General features: G+C 45.6%; 1 protein-coding gene across 3 annotated transcripts in view; it reads right to left on the reverse strand.

The window, feature by feature from the left end:
• The window catches only part of LPP (LIM domain containing preferred translocation partner in lipoma), a 200,726-nt gene that overhangs the window by 149,975 nt on the left and 27,295 nt on the right, over positions 1–23,456 (reverse strand). For 2 of the 3 annotated variants that reach the window (XM_054282953.1, XM_054282950.1), the window contains exons 2-3: positions 19,844–19,956; positions 196–318 (exon numbers count right to left, since the gene is read on the reverse strand). In XM_054282953.1, coding sequence (XP_054138928.1) covers positions 196–318; positions 19,844–19,956 — 236 coding nt within the window. Of the gene's footprint in view, positions 1–195; positions 319–18,476; positions 18,480–19,843; positions 19,957–23,456 lie in introns of all 3 variants that reach the window. The other variant, XM_054282952.1, reaches the window with a different exon arrangement.

Here is a 23,456-nt window from a genome sequence, read left to right on the forward strand (position 1 = left end):
CAGAGGTGCGGCAGCTTTTGAGCCGGTGCCCCCTCAGAGCAGCTGCGCCCTCCTCCCCATTGACAGCCACATCTGGATGCTATCAGGAGGAACTGGCTGGCCTTCTCACAACAAATACCAAGCACTTAGCAAATTGACTCCAGAAGTCAATGCTGGCCCCTTTCCCACTCTGTGTTTACGCAATGTGCAACTAACCTGTTGAGTCCGAGGTTTGTACGGAGAGCTGCTCTCCAGGTCGGCCAGGATGCTGGTCAGAGAATCAATTTCTGCATCTAAACTGCACCGCCTCTCCTCAAGGGTCTTGCCACCAGGATTCACCTTAAAGAAGAAAGAAAAGTTCCAGTTATTCAAAACACTTGGCGTGGCACATGGTTTCTTACTGTCCTCATGGAGCTGCACCCATGCCCAGCAATAACTCTTGGGTTGCAGGGACAAACATGCTGAAATCCTATAGCTCCCTCCAGAACTAACAGCAAGCTTCCATCTCACAGGAATTTATGCTGCTTTGGGACTTTTCTTCACGCATTTGCCACAGGGGTCCCATTGTGTAAGACTGACTTGGAGGATTAGCAATTCAGCAATCTGCCGCTGAGCTGAAGAGGCAGGACAATCCCCCCACCATAAGATGGAGAAGATGCATGATACAAGGATACCTGTCTGGAAGGACAAAGCTGGGAACAGGCTTGGAGCACCTGGATCCCAAGAGCAAAACACAAACAGAACAGAGCTACAAACCACAGCAGCCAGTGACTGGCCACGTGCACCTATTCTTATTTTAAATCAATTCTTGGTATGTGTACCTGTCTGATTCAACGCCTCTTCACAAATTTCATCTGAAAAATGAGCTCCTTCAAGGAGGAGTGAAAAAGTTCAATCCATTTCTAGCAGATTGAAGGTGAAGGGCGGTGATTTGCAACAAGTAGCCACAAAATAACATAAGTAAGGTCCTTGTGAAAAGGCTTTTTTGCAGGAAAGCCCATGCCCAGAGCAAATGCCAATATGCAGCCAAGGACTCTAATTCAACCAATTTTCTTTCTTTCTGCTTTCAAAACAGCCCAGTCCCATTTGTACCCAGGCTGGTAGGGACACTCACTTGGAAGGGAAGAGATGTGAATTTTCACCACCATCACCCACCTCAAAAAGTAAAACTCAGAACTCAGTAGCAGAGCAGAGCATGTGACCCTCAAACCACTGTTTAAGGGCAGCACTGCAATCCCTGTTAAAATAAGCATTTTTAAAGAGGACTCATTCACATGCTTTGTTTTTGATAAAACAACCTAGTCCAAAACCTCTAGGAAGGAACTTTGTGCAGTACAGCCCAACCCAACAGTGGGACCTCTCAGCAGGACACAAAGTAGGTAAAGGCTAGGAAACATCCTCCTCCATGTTTTCAGTGCTTTGGGAACAAGGCAGCCTCACTAGGAATGGGAAATTTAAGAAAACCAGCTGAGGATCCGTGCCATGGACAAATTAGGTGCTAGGGGCTAGCCCCACTGAGCCAGGCCACCACCAGGGCATGCACAGAAACCAAAGTTCTTGAGTCAAGTGAACTATTGCACTGAAAGTCTTTTCTCAACCTGAGTTATTTGTCTTCTGTTCTTCCATGTCTTACTTATCTGCAAATCCCCTGGACAGGACAGAGTCTCTCTGCAGACATGCAACTACAGAGTTCAGCGCAGAAGAGCGCATTCAGAGCTGGACAATGTCAATAATAAAAATACTAAAGAATTACCTAACACCTAATTTCAACTGCAAAAACTGTTCAGACCATACTAGCACCTTCCCACAGACAATCTAGCTCTGTTTGCCTTCACTCTCACCAAGTTACTTCAATTTTCCAAGCCAAAAGCTTGCCTTTTCCTTTGGCTCAGTGGCTGTTCCAGACAGTTTTCATTTAAATTTCATTTTAGTAGCAGTCAATCATTACCTGTTTTAAAGAACTCCCCAGTCATCAATCTGACACATACATGGCAAGTTGGTCAAAGAGAGACAGGCTATGCAAAGTAGGCAGCCTCTGATCTGCCAAACCTATACATGCTGGGGCATCCATTAGTACCTAATGATTATTAAATCTTATTGGATTACAATATATTTGGCTTGACTAATAAGAAAATGGAAGCTTCAGTGTGGCTTATGCACAAACATACCATTTAAAGGCTGAGAGTCAGGTTAGAAAATACTTACAAACTCGAATCTTCTTGCCTATTTTTATCATAGAGCCAAAGTCTTTCCATCCAAACCATTGTTCAAAAAAAGAAATATTTTTCACAGGAATTAGCCCAGATCATTACTCGGGGCTAACTGCAGGCACCTGGATTTTTAAATCTGCAGAAGTCCAACTTCTTTTCCACTTCATGGCTCTTGTTTGGTTTTTCTTCGTCTTCCAGTTGTTGGCCTGTAACTGCCACAGGCTTCTCAGACAGAAAATCTGTGATTGCTGCACTCCAGAGAATTTTGAAGCTAAGCAGCCAAAACTCAGCCTGGAAAGGAGAGGGGAGATGCAAAGGGCATCCAAGGCCCCAACACGTGAGGTGATAAATCAAGCCAATGGTAGACCCAGGAATAACACTAGAGTCCACGCAGGACCTGCTTGGTACCCTGACCCTGGAGAGATGGGATGGTGGCAGATGAGATCAGCCAATTTCATTTCTGCTTCCTAGCATTTCTGGGCCATATTATTCCCAGGTTCTCATTCCCCAGAACAATTATGCAATAGCTGACTAGCAAATGCTGCAGAACAAGTTATAAGGTTGTAAAAGTTAAATGTCCTTAGGAAACCTAGAAAAATAAAATAAAACAGCACAGAAGCATCTCTATTGATTCTGGGCTCTGATTTATTTATTCAATTAAAACATAATCAACATAGATTAAGAGCCCAACTCTAAAATGCAGGAACATAATGCAGTGCAACAGTGCCAACAAATGACACTACCGATGTATGCCAGGGCCTACTGGGGCAGAAATGGACTTTAAAGACATTTAGGAAATGGTAATCCTCACAAAGACAGGTTTGTGGTTGCTTTTTCTTCCCCATCCCCACAAATCTTGAATTTTCTCTCTCCCTAGAGCGCTCAATATTCAACCCAAGGATTTGCTGCGTGGGCAAACCGGAGCATTTGCAACACCAACTTCAGCAAGAGAGGGTTAAGCTATTCCTCTTCCCATGCTCTTTGTCATGACGTTCCTGTAAAAGTTTTATGGCATTGTTCTGGAACAAAACCCGAGCTCCAGGTCCCAAGGCACAACAGGTTCACACAGACACAGCTCTGCTGCGAGGAGCCCGGGCTGGTTTAGCTCAGAGCCCTGCAGATACAAACACCGGAACCAGAGGGAACTGCTAATTCTATTTCTGTCTGGATTTATGGCATTGTTGCAGACATGTCGCTTCTGCGCCCCCTCTTCCAGCCAGGAGAATATGGAAAAATGGGTTTAAAAAGAAAAAGGATGCTATCTTTGGCTCAGCCAACGTGAGTTCGACAAAAAGCAAACGTAAGCCAACCCAGTCCAACAGATTACTCATGCCAGAGACTATCCACTCACGTGAACTTCTGCAACGCCTACACTCCTATCCCCTGGCTCAGCCCCTGCTCTGAGTCAAGACAGAGAAAAACAGCAGAGAGCTTCACTGCTTGGCTTGTTTGTCTGCCCCTGAATTCCTGGTGTGCAGCTCAGAGCAGCTCTGATGGCAATCCACTCCTGAGCCCCATCAACCCACTCTGCTCTGATGAAAATTTGCTTTACTTTTGCTAATCCTACAAGCTAGCAGCAGTCAGTGCCACAGGTCCCCCACACCACTCCAAGGAACATTCATTATAGAACATACAGTGCAGAGGTCAACACAGGGTCTCAAATTTTGCCTCACTGTGCTAAAGAGTTGTAAGACTACTCCCTGAGCTAAAAGACATGAAAAACACAATGATTTCCCTAGATGTCACCTCTTCCCACAACCCTAGATCACCTTCTCTTATCATATTTTGCAGCTTTCAGCAGAGGAACAAGAATGTCTCTTGTTAAACCAAGCCAGCTCCTTGCAGTGGGCTCACAGAGAAGAATCTGGCTCCCAGATGTCCTTACTAGCTCCTGCTCCAAATTCCTTTCCCTACCCAGGCCCAGCCATCTCTTTTACTCTGTTTTCCCCTCTCTCCATGCCATGTTTTCTGCCCTGCAGGGCTGTAGCTCAGGCCAGGCATTAGCCCTGAGATGAGAGATGCCATGTGGGCTGCCAGGTTGGCCTCTCAGCCAATTGCTGGTGCCAGGTGGTGCTGCTGTGTCAGGGAAACACGGAGTGTGGCTTTGCAGCAGTGACCTGCTGACATGGGTGGCGGGCTACAAGCAACTCCAGAGCCCCAGTGTGTATTTTCTACCAGCACAAGGCAATGGCCAAACTCCTGAATACTTTGGGTATTTGACTTTGCTCATCGTAGTGTAAATTTCCAGCATCAATATCCACCATCTCTCATACACCTCAAAAGTCTTGTCTAACAGAGGTCAAGCTCAGCACATGTTTCCTGAGTGCTGTGGCCAGCTCATCCTCTGAACTGTGTCCCTGGAAGGTGAGCTGTCATTCGTGGGAAATGTAGTGCTGGTTTATCTGTGCAGACACCTCCAAGACAGCAGAGCTGCAGCTAAACACACAACCTTTCCTGTACATCAGCTCATTCCACACGCTCTGCTATCACAGGTCACTGATAACCTCCCAACTCACAAGTGAAAACTGGAGATGAACACCATGGATATTAGGAAAGGTCACAGCTAATGACTCAAAACAAAGCTGGAGGCCCACAGTGCCTTCTGCTCCTGGTACATTGGTTTTAGCCTGAGGTGCTTGGGAGCTCTCTTTGAGCTGTAACACATCAACACTTCTTGCATTTACACACCCCAAGAACAGGGAAAAGCAGAAAAGCCTTCTGGGGCAAAGGAAGGACAAAGGTCACAAGAGGAGCAAGCGGAATTTAGGCAAATCAGGAGTTGTGAGTGAGTAGATGGTACATAAGGACTTCAGCCCTAAAAGACTTTACTGTCTTTTCCCCCAGTAAAAGCCAGTGAGCCACAGATGAGGTGGTAGAGATGATGAATTCAGTGCCCACTGCCTGCTTCCACCAGGCTGCACCCATGGCAGCCACTCACCAAACTCTGCAGGCTGGGATAGGCACTGAGGTGGTGGGAAGGGCACACAAAACAGGAGTCAGCCTCTCCTTGTGCTCCATGGCCTTGGGCACTGGGCTTAGACAGAGATGCAGACAGAGCCAGAAGGGTGCAATTCTTATTTCCTATTTTAGCTGGGGACAGGTGAGGGACAGAATAGTGTTTGATGTCAATAGTATCCACTGTACTGACAAGAAGAGACTGTGAGAAATGTTAACCAGGAAGAAGAAAGGAAGTGATTCAGTCTTGATACACTTCAGGCTGGGACTTGTGTTTAATTTTTCCTTTTTTTTTCTTTCTTTGCACTTTCTCTAACAATATCACTGCCAGAGGCAAGGTTCTTTTCAGACACACACCCTTGCTACCTCGTCTCTTATTCATTCTCCTTTCCAAGGTCACAAAAGCCATCCAAAGCCCCAAAAGACATTGCAGTGGCAAAAAAAGATGCACACTGAAGGGCATCTATCAGGAATATGAAGCACCCTTAAGAGCTGCTGTGTCTATTCTCCCCTAAGCCTACAGACAAGTGTAAACATTTTCTTTCAAATTCCCTAATGTAAATTTAAACAGCCCCAAGAGGCTGTCCCCCCACGCAGGCACATGGAGACAGGAGCTGACTGCAGCATCCGGGGGGCTGAGATCCCTGATTGATGCCTAATCTCTGTTCCAGGCACCAAGGAGGGCTGGAAAAGAAGTCGTGCCCTTTAAAAACAGAAAGATTGAGTCTTTTGAAACAAATCTGAAATGACGGAAGATTTCAGCAGATGTGACCACAGTGATTTCACCAGATGTGATTGTATCAAGGATCTAATAGAAAAGAACTTCCCTGCTGTTCCATCAGGCTGAAGCCAGGCCTGAAATATCCTTTTGAGTCTTTTGATGACATCAAGGATAAAAGCCAAAGGGAAGTTAGGTTTTGATTTATTTTTTCCCCTTGCTCTTTCATTCTTTCAGGCACAGAATAGTTTTACCTGGTTTGTGTTGCTGGATGTTAGCAGGACCAAAGGAAAACACTTCAAAAGTTTAAAGAAGGCACCATTTGGTCCCTCTCAGGTGCCACTGTCATTTAAGTGAACAGTGTTTCTTTGACTCCAGCCACTTTTGAAGATTTCACTGTAAAGAGGCAGGTCAGGCCTACCTGGAACAGGGCTTGAACAGGGTGAGGGTGATCATCTACTACACACCAGCCTATATGGTCCCAAAAAGGGCCAGAGAATGTGCCAAATACCTTCCCTTGTCAAAGTTCATACCAGCATCTGTGCCACAACAAACTGCAGAATGCACAGTGGGGTAAAGGAAGCTGTGCCCACAAAGGGCCAGTGAATGTGCCAAATATCTTCCCTTGTCAAAGTTCATACCAGCATCTGTGCCACAACAAACTGCAGAATGCACAGTGGGGTAAAGGAATCTGTGCTCAGCCACACCTACAGCAATTAGTCTGGGGTAGCCACAGTCCCACAATTAATTTCCCCAGCCATGGAAAACACAAACAGTACTGGGTATCCAGACTGAACTCATTTCTGGAGCAACAAGGTGTGGTGAAGAACTGCATGGGCTTTCAGCTGGGGCAAACAAACAAGCAGATGAAGGGAAGTTATTTGTTAAGCATTGCTAGGAGACACCTAGCAAAACCTTAACAGCTGATTTAAAAACTCACCATGGTGTAAGAAGTTTATGAAAAGGACAAATAAGAAAACATTTTTAAAAAGAAAAAATACAGATAAGGCAGATAACAAGAAAGCATGAAACTAGGAGGCATCAGTCTCAAAACAAAGGAAAAGGGGTAGGTGTTTTGTCACACAACACACTGCTAGGCTGCAGAGCTATTTCTGCTGCAAGACATTGTGGTTGCTATGAGTTTACAAAGATTTCAAAAGCAGCAGGAGAAACTCATGGAAGAAAACTCCAAGACACACAATAAATATAAAATGTTCTGTGCTTCCCTTTTACATTTTTCTCTGGTCACTAGTGATTTATTTGGCTCTAGAGACATTCATATGAAGTCTCCATCTGCGTTTTCTATCCACCTTCTGACACCTGCTGGGAGTCACATCTGCTGGAGGGTACATTCCAGTCTCTGCAGGTAAATAACTGACCACAGCCCTGGGTGCCAGGGTTTGGCCCAACACCTGGAAACCCATTCCTTCCTTTCTTCTAGCAGAGACAACAGAAACTACAGCCATCTGCACTCAGCCTCCCAGGATGCACAGATTAAAAAAAAAAAAAGCAAAGACTTTGTTGTAGTTATGAATCTGTATGATAATAGAGATTTATATTTCCCTAGAGATCAGTGTGACAGACACTGTTCACACAATACCTAGGAAACATCCCCGTCCCAAGGAGTTTATTATCAATTGGATACCAGAATGCAGGCAGAGGGGTGGGAGCAAGGTGCTGAAACTCAGATCTACAACCAAGTTCCTCCAGGCCACCAGATGAAGACACTAATCCCTTGGGCCAAGCTAGCTCCTTAAAGGACTTTTCATTCTCTGTATTTGCCATCCAAGACCTGACAAAACATGCCAGAAGACAACAAACCCCTGTCCAGGCCATTCAAGCTCCAGCTGCAATTCTGTTGCAGGATGGCCCTGATTTCCCAGGACAGGGCTGGGTCTGAGCCACTGCTGTGGCTAGCAACTGGATCGTGGGTCAGTGGGGCCTGTGGTCATTTTCCACCACTGTTTATTAGGCTCTTGCTCCCTCTTCATCCTGAGCAGGGCCTCAGCCCCAACACCAGCTCATTGGTGGGGGCAGGATGCCACCAGTGTGGATGAGCAATAAAGCAATCCAGGACTACATTCCCTTCCAGCAGCTCCTGCCCCTAACACCAGGGGGAAGATTTTGCCACTAACACCTGTGGTAAGGCCAGAGTTCTCAAGAATTGGCCACGGATATTAGATGAATGAGCAGAGATAAAAAAGGATGGAAGGGCATCACAGAAGTTTAGCCAACAGGATCCATGGCCTTGGGGTACACTCTGCTGAAACCCTGGATCAAACGCCAGCAGTGGATGACTGATTGATTTGATGGGACATGAACAATACACCACGAGAAGATCTGCAATATTCCCTGTCCCTCTGCCACCCCTGAGGACAACAGAAGGCAATTATGCAACAGGAATAAAGAAGATGCAGCAAACAGCACACAACAAATTCTCCTTGCAGCCCAGGAGTGTGCTTGTAGGAGCCTTGGAACTGCAGATGCCAACACAGAGGCCCTGTGCTGTCCAGTCCCCTCAGCCTCAGGATGGTGTTACCCAGCTCCCTGCTGCAGCACAGGCTGGCACCTCCACCTCGGGCACATAAACCTGCACCCAGCTTCTGTGGGCTCCTCACTGTTTTGTTTTTCTCACTGAAGTAAGTCCTGGAAATGTTAAGGCTGGCTAAATGGGGCTTTTAAAAGTGCAATGCTTCCCTAGGCTCTCCACCAAAAAACAGCAAAACAACAAATGCCCTTCAGCTGACCAGAGGATCTCCATGCTGTGGGCCAGGGAATATGTGGGGAAAGGCACCACAATCCTCAGCACATGAAAGCAACAGGATGGATTTGATAAGGAACAGCCAGGGAATGAAGAGAGAGGAGGAGTCCCGTGAGCCAACATCTGCCAGAGCAGCAGACCCGACAGTCATGAGAGTTTACTTAACATGTCTGATCAAAAGCTTTGGGAGTCTTGTCTGTGTTAAGTGCTACCAGATGCAAAATCAGCAGCAAGATGAGAAGTGTATTAATAAACTAAGGAGGCACATAAAGTTATTTGCAAACTGAATGGGGAAGGTGGGGAGAGAAGGGGGAGAATAAAACCAGTTTATTTTTCCATTAAGGCAATTTAATATTCTCCGGGTGGAGTTACAATTACTCGTCCTTGGGAATTAAATTGAATTTGTGAAACATTCCTGTTCATCAGCCGAATATACAACAAGAACTGGGATATATAATTTTTTTCTTTACACTTTGGACAAGACAGTGCTACCTGTCTGTCCACAGGGCAAGAAGAGCTGGTCATGAAGTTTTTTTGACCCAGCATGACTTTCACTGACTTTAACTAACTTTACAGCAGCAGGGAATATATCCCTTTTCTTTTAATTAATGCAATTACATTAGGACTCATTATTGACAATTATGGTGACTGTTAAAAGTTTCCCCTTTCTTTGTCCACTCCCCCACCAACTTAAAATCTGCTCCAATACAGTCCCAAATTAATGTCTAATTAGCCATCAAGCAGAGCTGATGTTCCCCACAGAGCATTGCTGCTTACAGAAAAACTGAGAAATAGGAGAACGTAGTGGATATTTCATCATCTGCCTCCAAGGGGAACCATAACCAAAGAGCAGCCAATTACCCCAATACAGCTGCAAAGTTTAATCAATGTAGAAACCAAATATCTCATTAGGTGTCCCCTGCAATAACAGAAGTTGTTCCCACTAATTCATATGACACGAATGTTACATTTTCAAAAGATCCATTGGTGATATGAAAGAGCAAAGACTCCCTTCATCTTCACATCCTGGCCAAGTCCTGATCTTCCTCTTTCCTTTTCTGGCATGAGAAAAGAGGTAAGAGGAGGATGCCTCGGACAGCATGGCATGTGTCTGACAAGCCACAAATTGCACACACCTGCACTCAAGGCAATCTGTCACACCCAGCCCCACGACTCTGCATTCATATCCAGAGGGGAAAACCACACCAAACACCATCTCCCACCAGGCACCAGAAAGCGCAGAGCTGAAGGTGATTTTACTTCTTTCAACACTTGTGGTGAGTCTGGCACTGACATACTGTGTCCAGCATGGGAGGCAGTAGCTTAGGAATCTGAGATGCCCCAAAAAAAGCAGAAAACAGCTGAAAAGGAGACACGTAAAGAACTCACTTGGTTTCACCTATGAAGGAGACTGAGTAGCTCGAGAGCAATAACTAAACAGTTTCACAGAATGAAAACGCCAGATACCACAAGACTCTCCAATCTAGCAAAACAGAAAAAACACACAGCAGTCGGGAAGCCAAAGCTAGGGAAATTCCATTTAGAAATAACAGAGATACTCATTTATCATCAGTGTAATACTGCTGGCAATTAAATGTTAAAACAAACTTCCAAGATTTCTCCCCGCCTTGATGTCTGTGGCTCAAGGCTGGATGCCTTTGGTCTCCCTGGGTGACCAGGCAAAGCTTTATGATCTGCATGAGGCAGAAGGGCACAGCTGACAATTTAAGGGCTCTGCCTGGCCCCCACCTCGGCAGAGGTGAGAAAGAAACAGCTCTGCCAGTCCATAAAGATCTACTGACATCACTCTGTGTTTGCACCAGTTTAACTGGAAATCAAATTTACATGAACAAACTCTATCCCACACAAGACTGCATATTGTGACAGTTAAATAAAGAGATTTTTAAAAGGCACACATCTCAGGCAATTTAAATCAAAAAAGATAGGTTTTGTTAAAGCTACCAATTTCAGAAAATTAAGGTTGACTAAAACTGTTTTTAAAAACTCCTTTTGGAATTTAATCACATATTGGAAACCCATATGCAGCTGTTTGTGTCACCTGCAAAAAGACTGTATAAAATATAAGCATATGCTTAATTTTACACGTGTGCTTAAGTTCTATCAACTTTAATGAAGTTTAAGCATACAGCCAAGCTTCTCTGAATTTGAGAAAGCATTCCTGAGCATGGGCTGTGAAGCTATTAGGAAATCACTAATGAGAAAAAAGTAAAATTAAAACTGGCTGGTCAATTTTCAGAGCCTGAGTAAGCACTAAGTCCAGAAATTAAACATATAACATATTTCTCAGTTTGTTTGCTTGTTTTGCTGTAATAGAAGGGGTGAGTGCCAAAATGTTTGCAAGGATTCCCAGAGAACCTGGCAAAATGTCAGCAAAATGGATGTATAAAACTACATGAAAGTCAATGGCTTGGGTTTGGCTTCTGAGGAAATGAATCATGTTAAAAATCTACTGTATGTCTCAAAGCTGAGAAGGGGAAAATCTGGACTCTGCCTCAGTCTACACGTTTTGGGGGTGGTCAGTGGCTGCAGTTCATGGGGCAGGCAGGGCTCAGCTGGGCAAACCCCACAGTCTGACTCACTGAAGAAGGTTCTCGCCTTCACAAAATTTGCAATCTCATTTTCCAAACCATTAGACTCACTTCTACATTCCCTTCAAGGCTGTGTGTCAGGTATTGGATTTCGTTGGCTGACCATGGGTTTTTATTTCTTTTTTAACGATTGTCTTGTTTGGACACCCTACATTCTACACATCTGCTAAGTGGGAACACTTTGGAGTGAAGAAAAGGGACACCCAAATCACACAGAAAGCTGAACAATAATTTATGCTGCCCTAAAATGGAATCCACTGTGCAGATCCCTCCTGGGTGAGCTCTGAAGTTTGATATTGTCCACATACAGATAAATGAATGTAAAGTGAGGTCTTTCAATGAGAATTCATGCTTCAGAAAAGCACACATTAGACCCCAGCACACATTAGACCTCAGGAAAACAGCATTTAACTGTAATTCTGCTGAGGTCAACATGCCACAGAAGCCAAACTTCTGCACTGAAAGTGTGTTCCTTACCTAGATATCTCTAAGAGTCTCCCCTGAGCTCAGAAGTGACCACAGATGCTCCCTGAAGCACCATCCATGGGTATCTGCAGCCCTCAGCAGGGGCATCCTTCAGGAACACGCAGAGAGGGACTGCAGGGCTGAACTGGAGGAGTTTGCAGAGCCAGAGACAGGGGAGGAAGGGGCAGGCAACCCAGGAGCTGGGGAGGAAGGCCAGACCTTTAAAGTGACGTGAGGCAGTTTCCATGGCAAAAGAAAAACGTGGAGATGGAGAGGGAAGGAGCTGTGCCTCAGGACTGCTGCATGACAGGAGTTTGTAAAGCACCTTTGTTGCTTACTGGCTTCAGCAACACTTGGGGGTTGCTACAGCTTTCCCAAATGTTTATATTTTACTTCTATCACCATTAAAGCCAATAGTAAAGCAGTCACATGATGTTTTCCAGATGCTTTTCCTTACCTGTTTTGTGTTAAAGCTAATCAACATCCTGCATTTTAATCAGCAAATCAAACTGGAAAATACAATTGTGGAGAATGGTCCTTCAAAGATGGGAGTTTTATGGTAGCAGACACTTAAAATCATGTCTGGAACAAATTCCTTCAGCTCTGGCTGCAACATTTCTCACTGGTATTTCTACCATCTTCCAGCTTGCTCAGTCACTGTGCCACACACTCCCCACAGAGGCAACATTTTCTAACAACAAAACCACCCTTCATGGCAGCTGAAGCTGTTTTTCACCAGTGATGGAAACTGAAAAACAGAGACAGGAACCTGCATTTCAGCCATTTCCATTCTTGGAAATTAGATGCTCTCACAACTTCTCCATATCCACATCTCATTGCTGCCAGATAAAATTTTCATCAAAAATAGGATGAAGTTTGCCTTACTCTTTGAAAAACTCCAGGGCTCTAAAACCGAATTTAGGCCACAACTGGATTCCCCAAGCAGCAGAGTTCTATTTCCTTTTATCTTGTTTGGCCAAAGCTCCTTTCTACACTGCACAGACCCACGGTGGGAACCTGACTCTGCTCTGTCACATTCCAGACTACCACTATGCCCAAGATGCATGGAAAGACTGACTTTCTAAACCACCTTTTCCAATGCCAGCCAGCTTCAAAAAGAGGCATAATAATTTGTCTGCTGCAGTTTTTAGCATTTTCTTGTTACTGACAGTCTGTTTTAGACTTGCTGCTGCATTATAGTTCCCTAATGCAACACAGGCTAACCAGGATCTGAGACAAGAGCAACCCATCTTGCAAGAGATTTTTCCTAGGACCTGTTAACCCAACAGCAGACTTGAACAGCACTCAGATATGGGAAGAATGGAAGCTTCTTCTGCATAGGTCATGTTATCTCACTCTGTCACATCACACAGCTCATCCGCTTCGATAGGAGAATTCCCACATCGTCATTATCTTTTTATTTTCCCTCTGCTTAAATAATTCTACCTTAGATACAATGATGTATTTGCTTGCTTTTGGTCTGTCACCAGCCATGTTCTGACAGAATAAAATTGCCTGCTTTCTCTGCATGCTCTCCATGCCTCCACTATTACTTTCCACATTCATGTCTCTATTACCCATGGGTATAATCCAGGTTACAGATTAAACTCTCTGCAGCTGCCAGCTGTGGCTGACTCCATCATTTCCACTGTGACAGTGTCCCTCAGAGATGTGTCCACAGGACCAAGGAGATGCCCACCAGGGTTTGTAGTCCTGGGCACAGCACTGGGGGAGTCCAGGCTTCTGTCTGGGCTCATGTGGCACATGTGTCTTAACATGTGATTTACCTTGATCAGCTCTGACCCTCATAAGCACCAACATTTCTGACCTTTCTGTTTCCTCTCACAACTTTCTAGTAGGTCCCATACCCATATTTACACATGACCTGTACCAGGCTTTTGCTTTCTTCTGTTCCTTCACCTCATCACCTGCTGCATGGCAGATTATCAAAAGCTGCCCTGTTTCATCTCTGAAAGCATCTCCCAGCCTCAGCACAGAGCTCCCCGGCCAAAGAAGGCACAAGTGTGCAGGTCCTGGCACATCCTGTGTGCTGGGTGACTGTACTAAACAGTAACATAACAAATACATTAAATAACACAGTAATAAGCATGATGACAATAATAAGCACAGTTAACTGTTTGGGTCCTTGCTTACTTTGTAGTCCTTGCTGAGAGGTTCAGCTGTTAAAGGCTGTGCTGCATTATAACATTGCCAAGATATTAATAGCCAGGCAGGGAGATGAATGGCAGGCTCCCACTGCACAATTAAAACTTTTTCAGTTTACCCTTTCAGTAAAATTTGTGGTTTATAATAAGCATCTTTGTCTATTCTGAAGAGAGTAAGAATTGGAAAGTTACATGGATGGGAACAGAGGTTCATTAAAGATTTAAAATAGAATGTGGTTTGGCATTGTAAAATAAACATGTGTATAAGATGGGATGCATCAAGAGCTGCCTGAAAGAAGTGCTCAGTGTTCCTTTTCTCTTGTGATCCTGGATCTACTGATCACGCTACCCACAAAAAGGGAGGAAAAAGCAGCAGGGATAAAACATGCATGCTTGCTTCCAACAATGTGAAAGTCTGCTCTATATCTCCACTCATGATTCCTTTCTCATACATATATCTATAGGGTGTAAATATATATATACACACATAGAAGTAATGCATGCATTTTATCTCTCATGCATCCCAATATTCATCAACATATTCAGATGCTATATTACTGAGTTTTTTCACCCTAGAACCGAAATCCCCTTATTATAGAGCAAACACTTACTGACTTGTAGAGACCCAGTGAGCATTTAAACATTCAGAGAACATACAGGTTATCTGTTTAAGTTTAACTTAGAGCACAGAACATTCCTGTTTCTCAAACATATGAGGAAGGCAGGAAGGAAACAGATAAAAAGCATTCCTTCAAAGACAAGATTTGAGTAAAAGGGTTAACATTACCAGGTAATTTATTTATACTGTTGGACACAGCTTCAATTTAGATAAAAGGCAGATGCTTATCGCATGGATTTTAATAAATCAGGTTAGAAGTCACAGTTAGAAATCTGTGAAAGCTGGATCTCGAATGGCAAGCAATGCACACAGACTGTGGCTTTATTTACAGAGTTTCTGGGAGTTACTGATCCCTCCTGGAGTCAGGCAGCCCCGCCAGCAGCGAGAGCTGCCCTGTGGTACCAACATTCCTTGCCAGCAAGCACCTACAACCAGGCCACTAATCCTGATGATTAACAAAATCTAGCACTAGAGGGAGGCTGAACACATGTTCTGCTCTCTTGGCCTTTTCAGCTTCTCCACACATTAAAAGGCAGGTGATTTAAAGCAAGCCCAGCACCAGCAGGCAGAGCCCAGCCACTGAACAGGAGATGAGCTATTTAAGGCAGCAATCCCCAATGGCAAAATTCATGCTCTCTCCTCCCCAGCTATTTGCCAAGATGTGCACCCAAAATTCAGAAGTGAGCTTTTAAAAAAACAAAACAAACAAAAAAAACCCCAAAAACCAAAACCAATTCCTGTGTCCTGGCTGTTCCTTCAGCCAGTGAGTCAGAGCCCACAGAGGCACCACCGCCGCCGCTCGCGGGGAGCGGGGTCAGACACAAAACACCTGGCAGCCTCTCCCCAGCGAGGATGAGGCTCTCACACCTATCAACACATTCCCACCTTCTCCCAGCTCCGAGGAGCAGTGAGACGGGTCTCGGAACAAGAGGAAGGCACACACGCCTCCAGAACGCGCTGCAGCCTCTCCCCTTCCAAAACTCCTTGGCAAGAGGAACTCGAGCCCTTTGGCTGATTTTCTGCACATCACAATAGGACAACACCACTGGAGACTTCAGTAGCTCTGAATGTGGGCACAGTTCCCTGCCCATGTCACTGCAGTCCTGCAGCCCCTACAAACATAGAGGTTATAACAAGAACTGCTGTATTAAAATTCTTTATATTGCACTTCATGCAACTATTCAAAGTCCAATTTTTTCTTCACTTTAACCCCCAACCTAAAGCCACTTTTTCACATCTGCTTTGATATATCCCAAATTGTTCCTATGCTCAGGCACTGATGGTGTTTAGTCATTAATTTGCAGTTATTACAGTGATGAGGCTCTGGGATGTAGCAGGCAGAACTGCTCTGGGACACAGGAGATCTCGGTCTTATTTTTAGTCTGCTGCTGGTCAGCCTGATGACCTAGGCAAAGCACTTTCCCTGCTCCAGCTTCCTTATCATGAAGAGAGTGGTATTTCTTTTGTCAAGTGTTTTGTGGCCTGTCAATAAAAGCCACACTGATAACAGCTGGGGGCTGCTGGGAAAGAGGTGCCATCCCAGCTCAACACAATCCTCTCCTTCCCATGCTGTGGCAGCATCTCAGATCCCAAAAGAAAATCAGACCCATCTGCAGATGCAGCACATGCAGGTAATTAGTAGAGATCTCTAAATGGATGTTTTCCCAAGGTGGCCTTTGGCAGGTTGGCAGCTGAAGGTCACATCTGCCTTGAGCCACCCAGATCCTGCCCCAACATGAAATGCTGGGCTCTGACCCTCCCCTTTAGATAGAACCAGTAATTTCAAAGCCATAGCACCCATGACTCCTGAGACAGCCTTCACAAGGACAAGGCATGGGACAGGAATTGGATTTTCACACAGCTGTGCAGCCCTGCCTGGCTAGGAAGGAAGGAATTGCCAGAGCCATGAGTGAGGGTCCCTCTCTGTGAGCAAACAGGGTGCTTGAGAGGCAGCTGATGAGAATTTCTCACTTTGGCTTTCCCTGGCCTGGGCAGATGCCTGTTTTGAAACTAGAAGGCAAAAACATAATAAAAATCTGCCTCCCTCCCTCCCAGATCTATCTATTTCCCTTTGACAAACAGTGATTTCATTTTTCTTCCCGTCCAAAATTTTTTTTTCTTTCTCTTTCAAACTGAGCCCAGGCCAACGTGGCAAAAGGCTCTTTGCTCATGTCCTTATTTGTTAAACACGCCACCACCACGCCCTCAGCACCATTCTGGGAACAAGTCCTTGCCTTCCCCCGCTGCAGCCAAAGGGGAACTTCCCAACACAACTCTCTCCCAGCCCAAACACACTCTTTTAAAAATAAATATTGCCTTTTCTTTCCTTTTTTTAAAATTTTCTAAAAAAAAAAGGCATTCCAGTTAATAAGAAAAGGGTTTAAATTTCCTTCCCCTTTCCTCCCCACAGCCCTGCTGTGAATCCAAATATGACAGATCTAGATGGGAAAACAGAAATTACAAGAAAATGCCAGATCTATCACTAAGGTATTTTATGATCCAGCCCTCCTCTAATTTCCATCAGAGCATAAGTCAGATACTAAAGTACCTTTTTGGATCTGATCCTAAGTGGCCAGTTCCACTGTCCAAATAGAGATCCAGAGATAAACAGGTCTATGAAAACTGGGTATTATTTTAACTGCTGCTCTTAAGCTACAGCTTAAACTGCAATAAGCTCTGCAGCTTTCAGCCCTCTGGTAACAGTAACACACAAACTGATAATAAACTAAACATTTATCCTGCTGTCCTCATCAACTTAACACCTAGTATAAAAAGCTTTACCTGGAGCCCCACAGCACACATACTTCATAAGCTGTCATCAGCTCTGCACTATCCAGAGAGAGATTTCTGATGTAAAATGGCTGATTTGATGGAACAGAGGAATTTCAAACTCTGGAGTAGTTCTGGAGGGCTCTCACTAGGTCCACAGGGGCCAAACCACCCAAACAGCAGCCTCAGGTCTGGGCAATGCTCAGGAACTGGGTCTGCTGCCCCAGTGCTTACATTTAGCAATGGGGAAACTGAGGCATGGAAATTAAATGGTCTGGCACTGGAGAGCAAAATCAGCCTCTTGCAGCCCAATACAACACATGTTCACAAGATCACTGACTCCAGACAACCATGTCCTCACAGCAGAAGGAACACAGTCATCATTTGTTCTGCTCCTTTAGCACAAGAACGCCTGTCCACAGCTGAGAAAATTACTGTGTTTGATGCACAAAGGCATTGGGCAGCTTTCTCCAGCACCACCTGCCCTTTCCCTCCTCTCTTGGGTTTTACATCTTGCTTCAGCATGACTTTTGCTGCTCCTGAAGGATAAGGAGCTGATCTTGCAACACAAAACCCTGCTGGCTCCTGACTTTAGCCCTGACTTTTGCCTGCTCCTGATCTCCTACAGAAAATGGAAGGGAAAAGGGAGAGGAATAGGTGACCTCTCTGATCTCAGATGAAAGACAGGGAAAGGCAGGGAGCTCTGTGTGCTGCATGAGAGTGCATTTGGGATGGTGACAGGCAGGACTGCTCAGGTACAGCTGCTGGGCTCCCCTTCCCCTGAGCAGGATTCCATGCAAAGGAATCATGCTCTAAGCAAGCTCTTGCTAAAACCCAGCATTGAGCACAGTTCCAGCCCCAGTTCTATAAAGCCAGAGAGAAAGGGTGTGACAAACAGCAACCCCATGAGTTCAGAGGGAAGAGCCGTCCTGCTGAGTGGCTCTACCAAGGGGCACAGCCTTGGTGGTTCAGGGACACTTGTGGAGCCATGGCAGGAGTGAGCTCCTTTCAATAAACACACCAGGCCCTCTCCTTGGGCGAAGGGGGAAGCCTGACCCTGGGGAATCCTGTGGGGCACCACGGCCCCTTCCTGCTGCCCAGGCTGCTCCATGCAGGCAGTGCCTGCCTCTGCCAGGAGCGGCTGCTCCACGGCTTCCCAGGGCTCTGGAAGCTCCCTGCTCCCATGGGGGCCACCCTTCTCAGAGAGATGAAAGACAGAACAACACTTGCTGGGGAATTACTTCATTCCCCAAAGGCTGGGAAAAGCCATGCTCTGCACTTGGCAATGTCCCTGACTGCTGCAGCCTTTCCTGGCAAGGGAGAACACAATCCCCATTAACCCATTCCTGCTCAAAGGCTGCTTCCAACACTTGTGCCCATTGCAGGAAACACTGAGGCTTTGCCATCCCAGTAAGCCAATGAGGGAGGGGAATGTTTTGTTTTTCCCAAGGCACAAAGCAGACAAAGTGAGTCTACAGTTGGTGAGAGGGTCAGAAACTAAGTCAGGTCCTTTGAATTCTGTTTAATGCCTGCCTGCTGGTCTACTGCCATATTCAAACCCACCAAGGGATACAGGACTGCCACGATTCTTCCAGGGCCATCAAGGGCAGCCCCATGTGTGTGGATATGTGGTTACACAAGTCCCAACAGCCTCAAACCTAGACCATGCTCTCTTTGTTCTCACTACTTCCTACAGAAGGCTCTTCCAGATCTTTGGAGCCCCAGAGCTTTGAAAATTTCTAAACACCAACACAGAGGTACTTCTGGCAAGCTCAGCCTCTTCTATTCCTGCACCAACACCCACACAGAGCTGAAATACAGGTTTATTCCCCAAGCGTATTTCAAATTTGCAACCAGATCCATCCTCAGCCTTCCTTTTGCTCAGCTAACAAGACACTGGGAAGATCAGCTCCTCAATCCTTGATCACTTTGACTGCCTTGTTCCAGAAGTCTGAATGCATTTCTCCAGAATGTGCCTGAGCAAACAGAAACCCGGCACTCCAGGCAAACCTGCAATACCTGCACAAAAGCGTTCATATCTTGTTAAGGTGCTCAAGGCCTGTCCATATTCACTCTGGACATGCTAGCATCACCTGAAGCATCTTAGAAGTTGCATTTCCATCCAGGTGGCCGATCTAGAAGATCCAAGCCAGCAAAAAGAGGGTGAAAAGGGTCTCAATTACATCACTGTAGCCTGGGCCAGGGCTTATTTGCTTCACTTAATTTTAGGCATCTAAACAAAGCACTTTCAGGATCAGATTACTGCCCTAAAGTCTCTCCACAGTCCATGGAAGGAGAGGGCCATTCCAGAAAACAATTCATTCTGGGAAGGTTCCACTCCCATCCGCCATCACAACGACAGAAGGCAATTAGTCTCCTAATTCAAGCCGGATGGGAAAAATCCTTTAATAGCCCAGCAAGTTTTGAATGGAAATACTCTCTGCTTGGGAAACACAGCTTGCTAAAGCTGACTTCTTTATTCCTGACCCATGATTTTTAACCAGAACTTCGCCACCTCATTGTATTATCATTCATTCATTTCCACAATTTCTGGATCAGTTCTGCACAAATGACAAAATTCTTGTCTTCTTACCTGTACATTGTAAGAAACATCATCCAGAGGGGGTGGGGGGGGAAAGGCACCTTGTGGTGATGTGATGTTCCCAAGGTCATCCACCGGAGGGGGAGGGGGAGGAAGGAAGTCCCCTAGGAGAGAGAATGGGAGAATTTAAACTCAGCAGCGTGTCTCCACATCATGACGTGGATGGTCAGGAGGAACTCCACAATACTCTTAGCTCTGCCCATCGGTTTTGTGGCACAGGACATAACATATTATTTGACCATTAAATGCTCAGCTTCACCCCTCACTGCTTCAGGAAACGGCTACACAGCTCAGTAACACTGGCAGATGGCTTAGGTGTACTCAGATTCCACAGCAAAAGGTGATGTGCCACAAAGCCTGAAGGCACCAACAAGCAGCTCCACAGATCCGAGTCACATCTCAAACCTACCACAGGCAACCACAGAACTTGCACTAATGAACAGCCTGTGTCTAACCTTGCAATGGACCCCATCCAATTCACCTCCCTCATGTGCTAAACTATGCCAACTCTTCTTGATTCCTACAAAGGCAGCATCATGAGCTGTCCAAAAGCAGGGATTCCCTGCTGCAAAAGACACACAGAGGGCTGGAGCCCAGAACCCAGGCCAGCCCATCTCCTGCAGCCCTGCTGCTGGCAGGCAGATACACTCTTTGCATTTTCCTCTTCCTACAGGGAGTTCACAGCTTCATGTAAAGAACTGCTGGGAAGATCACAGGCTCTTCTCAGTGACAACAGCCACATGATGGGCCAGGTGCAAGCACACGTGAATCCACCTCTCCTCACTCTGGATTTTTACAAGGGGGCTGATGTACAAAATTTCTAGAATAGAACTTGCTCATGTTTATCTTCCAGAAGTGCTGATGGGAAGACAAAGCAGCAAATATTGGCTGTGAAGCCATCCAGCTTGGCATAGAGATGGGAGGTGGGAGCAGAGAGAAGGTCTCCTTGAGAATTTCATGGGATGTGGAACCAGAAAGGAGAAAAAAATCCAGGACAGAGCAGCACAGGCTGCAGGAGCAGGATAGCAAGCTCTGAAAGCACCTCCTAATGGTGGAAAAGGAGCATTTGCCATTAGCACTGGATTTGTCTCCAGGGAAGGCAGCTGCCTGCAATTTGGACCACTTTGGTATGTTTTTATTTCTTCCTATGAAGATTGATGCTGCAAGCAGAGCTGTTTGCTGTTGGCTCTTGTGTGTGCAGCATCTGGGATGGAAGGTTTCAGATTAATAAAAGTGTGATTTCTCACATATATAGGAACTGTTGCTTTTGGAAGGAAATATGAGCTCCCTGCTTGACCCTCCAGATCTCCAGGCAGCATCCCACTGTGTCCAGGCCCGAGGCCCTCAGCAGCACCCCTAAAGGCCAAGGAGCAGCTCCAAACCTCTCAGGAAGGTGCTGAGCCAAACCCCTGTGACCTGCAGCCTTCTGGGCCACCTGTGCCAGGTTTGAAGCCCTAGGCTCAGCCCAGAGCAGGCACAGGCACCAGCTGGGCAGCACAGCCAGCACAACACTTCCAAGCTCTCTGCCATGGGAAGCAGATGGGTCTGCAGCCCTCGAAAGTTTTTCTCTTCTATTTTGAATTACTCTTGAAAGACACAAACTTCCCCTAGGACTTTCAGAGATGTTATTTAACAGGAAAGTAATTTCTTCCCATTTTCCCCAAAATGAGCATGGATGGGACTCAAAAACCCCCTTCTGAATCCCTAAGAAAGTATCGTCCTAAATACAGATGCTCAAAGACAGCTCAAAAACAACAGACTGAAAACTAATTTAAGACAATCATGTTGCTCCAATACATAAAATCCCATGAAACCCACTGGCTCATGCTATTATAGAGTTCAGAATTGATTTTTTAAAAAATTATGTCAAATAATATCTGCAGTATCTTCCTCATTGCCCGATAATTAAACCAATCTTTTATTTCAAATAATGTGAAATACAATACCAAATAAAAAGAAAAGTAGAGAGATTTTGAAATTAATATCTTAGGGGTTAGTTCTAAAAAAATGCTGGGATATTTGAGTGCTTCTTAAACTTTTCTCCTTTGCTCTGTAAATGACCCTCCAACCAGCCAACATGATTTTGCAAACAAATCCAACTCCAATGAACAAAGACTTCTCAAGATTATGCTTTAGATGATGTTTTTCAGTCAGTCCTGGCTCCGATGCCTAAGACTGATCTCCCTGCACAGCACATTAGTCAGACACTCTTGCTTTATTACAATCCTTCAAAACACCTAAGGAAAATCAAGGTAAAGAATGTGCTGGAGGAGATGAGACAGGGAAAGGGCCAGGTTTTCTGCATAATCAGGAGTCTGTATCTAACAATAACCATTAGAATAAACATGAACAAAACACCATTTTTGCCCCTTTGGAAGACCCACTCCTCTTGAAAGAAAAAAAAAAAACAAAACATTGGCAGGATTTTTCAGAAAAGGAGCGAAGGACAAGAGCTCTCTCCTAGAGTTTGGAAGAAAACACTTCTTTGCAGTAGGAGACAGCTGGCTCCACCACATCCCAGCCCAGCTCTGCTGTCTCCATCCTGTGTTAGATAAGCTGCTGGCTCCACTCTCCCCACTAGTGGGAAGGTTTTTAGACTGGGAAGCAGAGAGCAGATGCCTGATGAACTGGGGGGACCTTGCAGATGTTTGGCCTTTTCCTGGTCCTCTGTGAACAGATGGACCTTTCTCCTTCACAGCTTTAGTTATTTATTCTGCCACTGCGCCTTCCTCTTTCCCACACAGCCACGGGACCCAGTGCTGTTCCCACTGCACTCACAGGAGAATATTCCCTTGGATGCAGAAGGGAAAGCTGTCCCTGCACTATTATTATTATTATTGGCACTGCTGGAAGTCTCCCTCCGGCAGAGAGGGAAGCATGCAATGACCAAAATTCGTGTCCTCAGCAGCATAATGATTCTAGATGGTGTGGGGAAGAAACATGTCTAGGTTTGAGGGAGCCAAAGAGGAAAAGAGCCTGAAAGCCAGCTGACACTCCCTTCAGGCACAGTGTCCCTACAGTGCACCTTTGCCTTCTCTTACCCCCAGAGCTCTGCAAGTCAGATTTCACTTACTTAGACCTGGACAAGCCATGGGAGGAGGCAGGGAAGTCCATGCCAGCCACTGCTGACCACCTTCAGTGTCACAGAGCGAGGTGGGAGCCATCTGGGCAAGGGACTGTCCCTGGTCTGCACACCAGCAGCCACAGCAGAATGGGGCACTGGGGTTACCAGTCACCCATGGGCTGGGGGAGGACACATCCCACCCTGAGCACTCACCCCCTCCTGACTGATTTAACAAGGCTGTCCCTCTGTCAATAAGGAATAAGATGGGCAAAAGGCTCATTAATATTGATTATTGTTCAGCACCAAGACCAGCATTTTGATTGACTTTCACCTGACATCATCCTGAACACTTGGATGTATTCCAGGTTGTGAGAGTGACTGCACTGAGTTCTGTCAACAGAGAGGTATCAAGGCACCTCCAGAAAGCAATTTGTACTTCAAGGCAGGCAAAGAGACTTGCCTTCCAATGGCAAATCTCTCCATGAAGGTAGGAAATCACACCAAGACACAAACTGCCTCCAGCTCTTACAATGAGAAATC

The sequence above is a fragment of the Melozone crissalis genome, unplaced genomic scaffold (assembly GCF_028551555.1).
Source record: "Melozone crissalis strain CALT ecotype California unplaced genomic scaffold, PUWL_Pcris_2 ptg000034l_1, whole genome shotgun sequence".
Classification (NCBI taxonomy): Eukaryota; Metazoa; Chordata; class Aves; order Passeriformes; family Passerellidae; genus Melozone; species Melozone crissalis.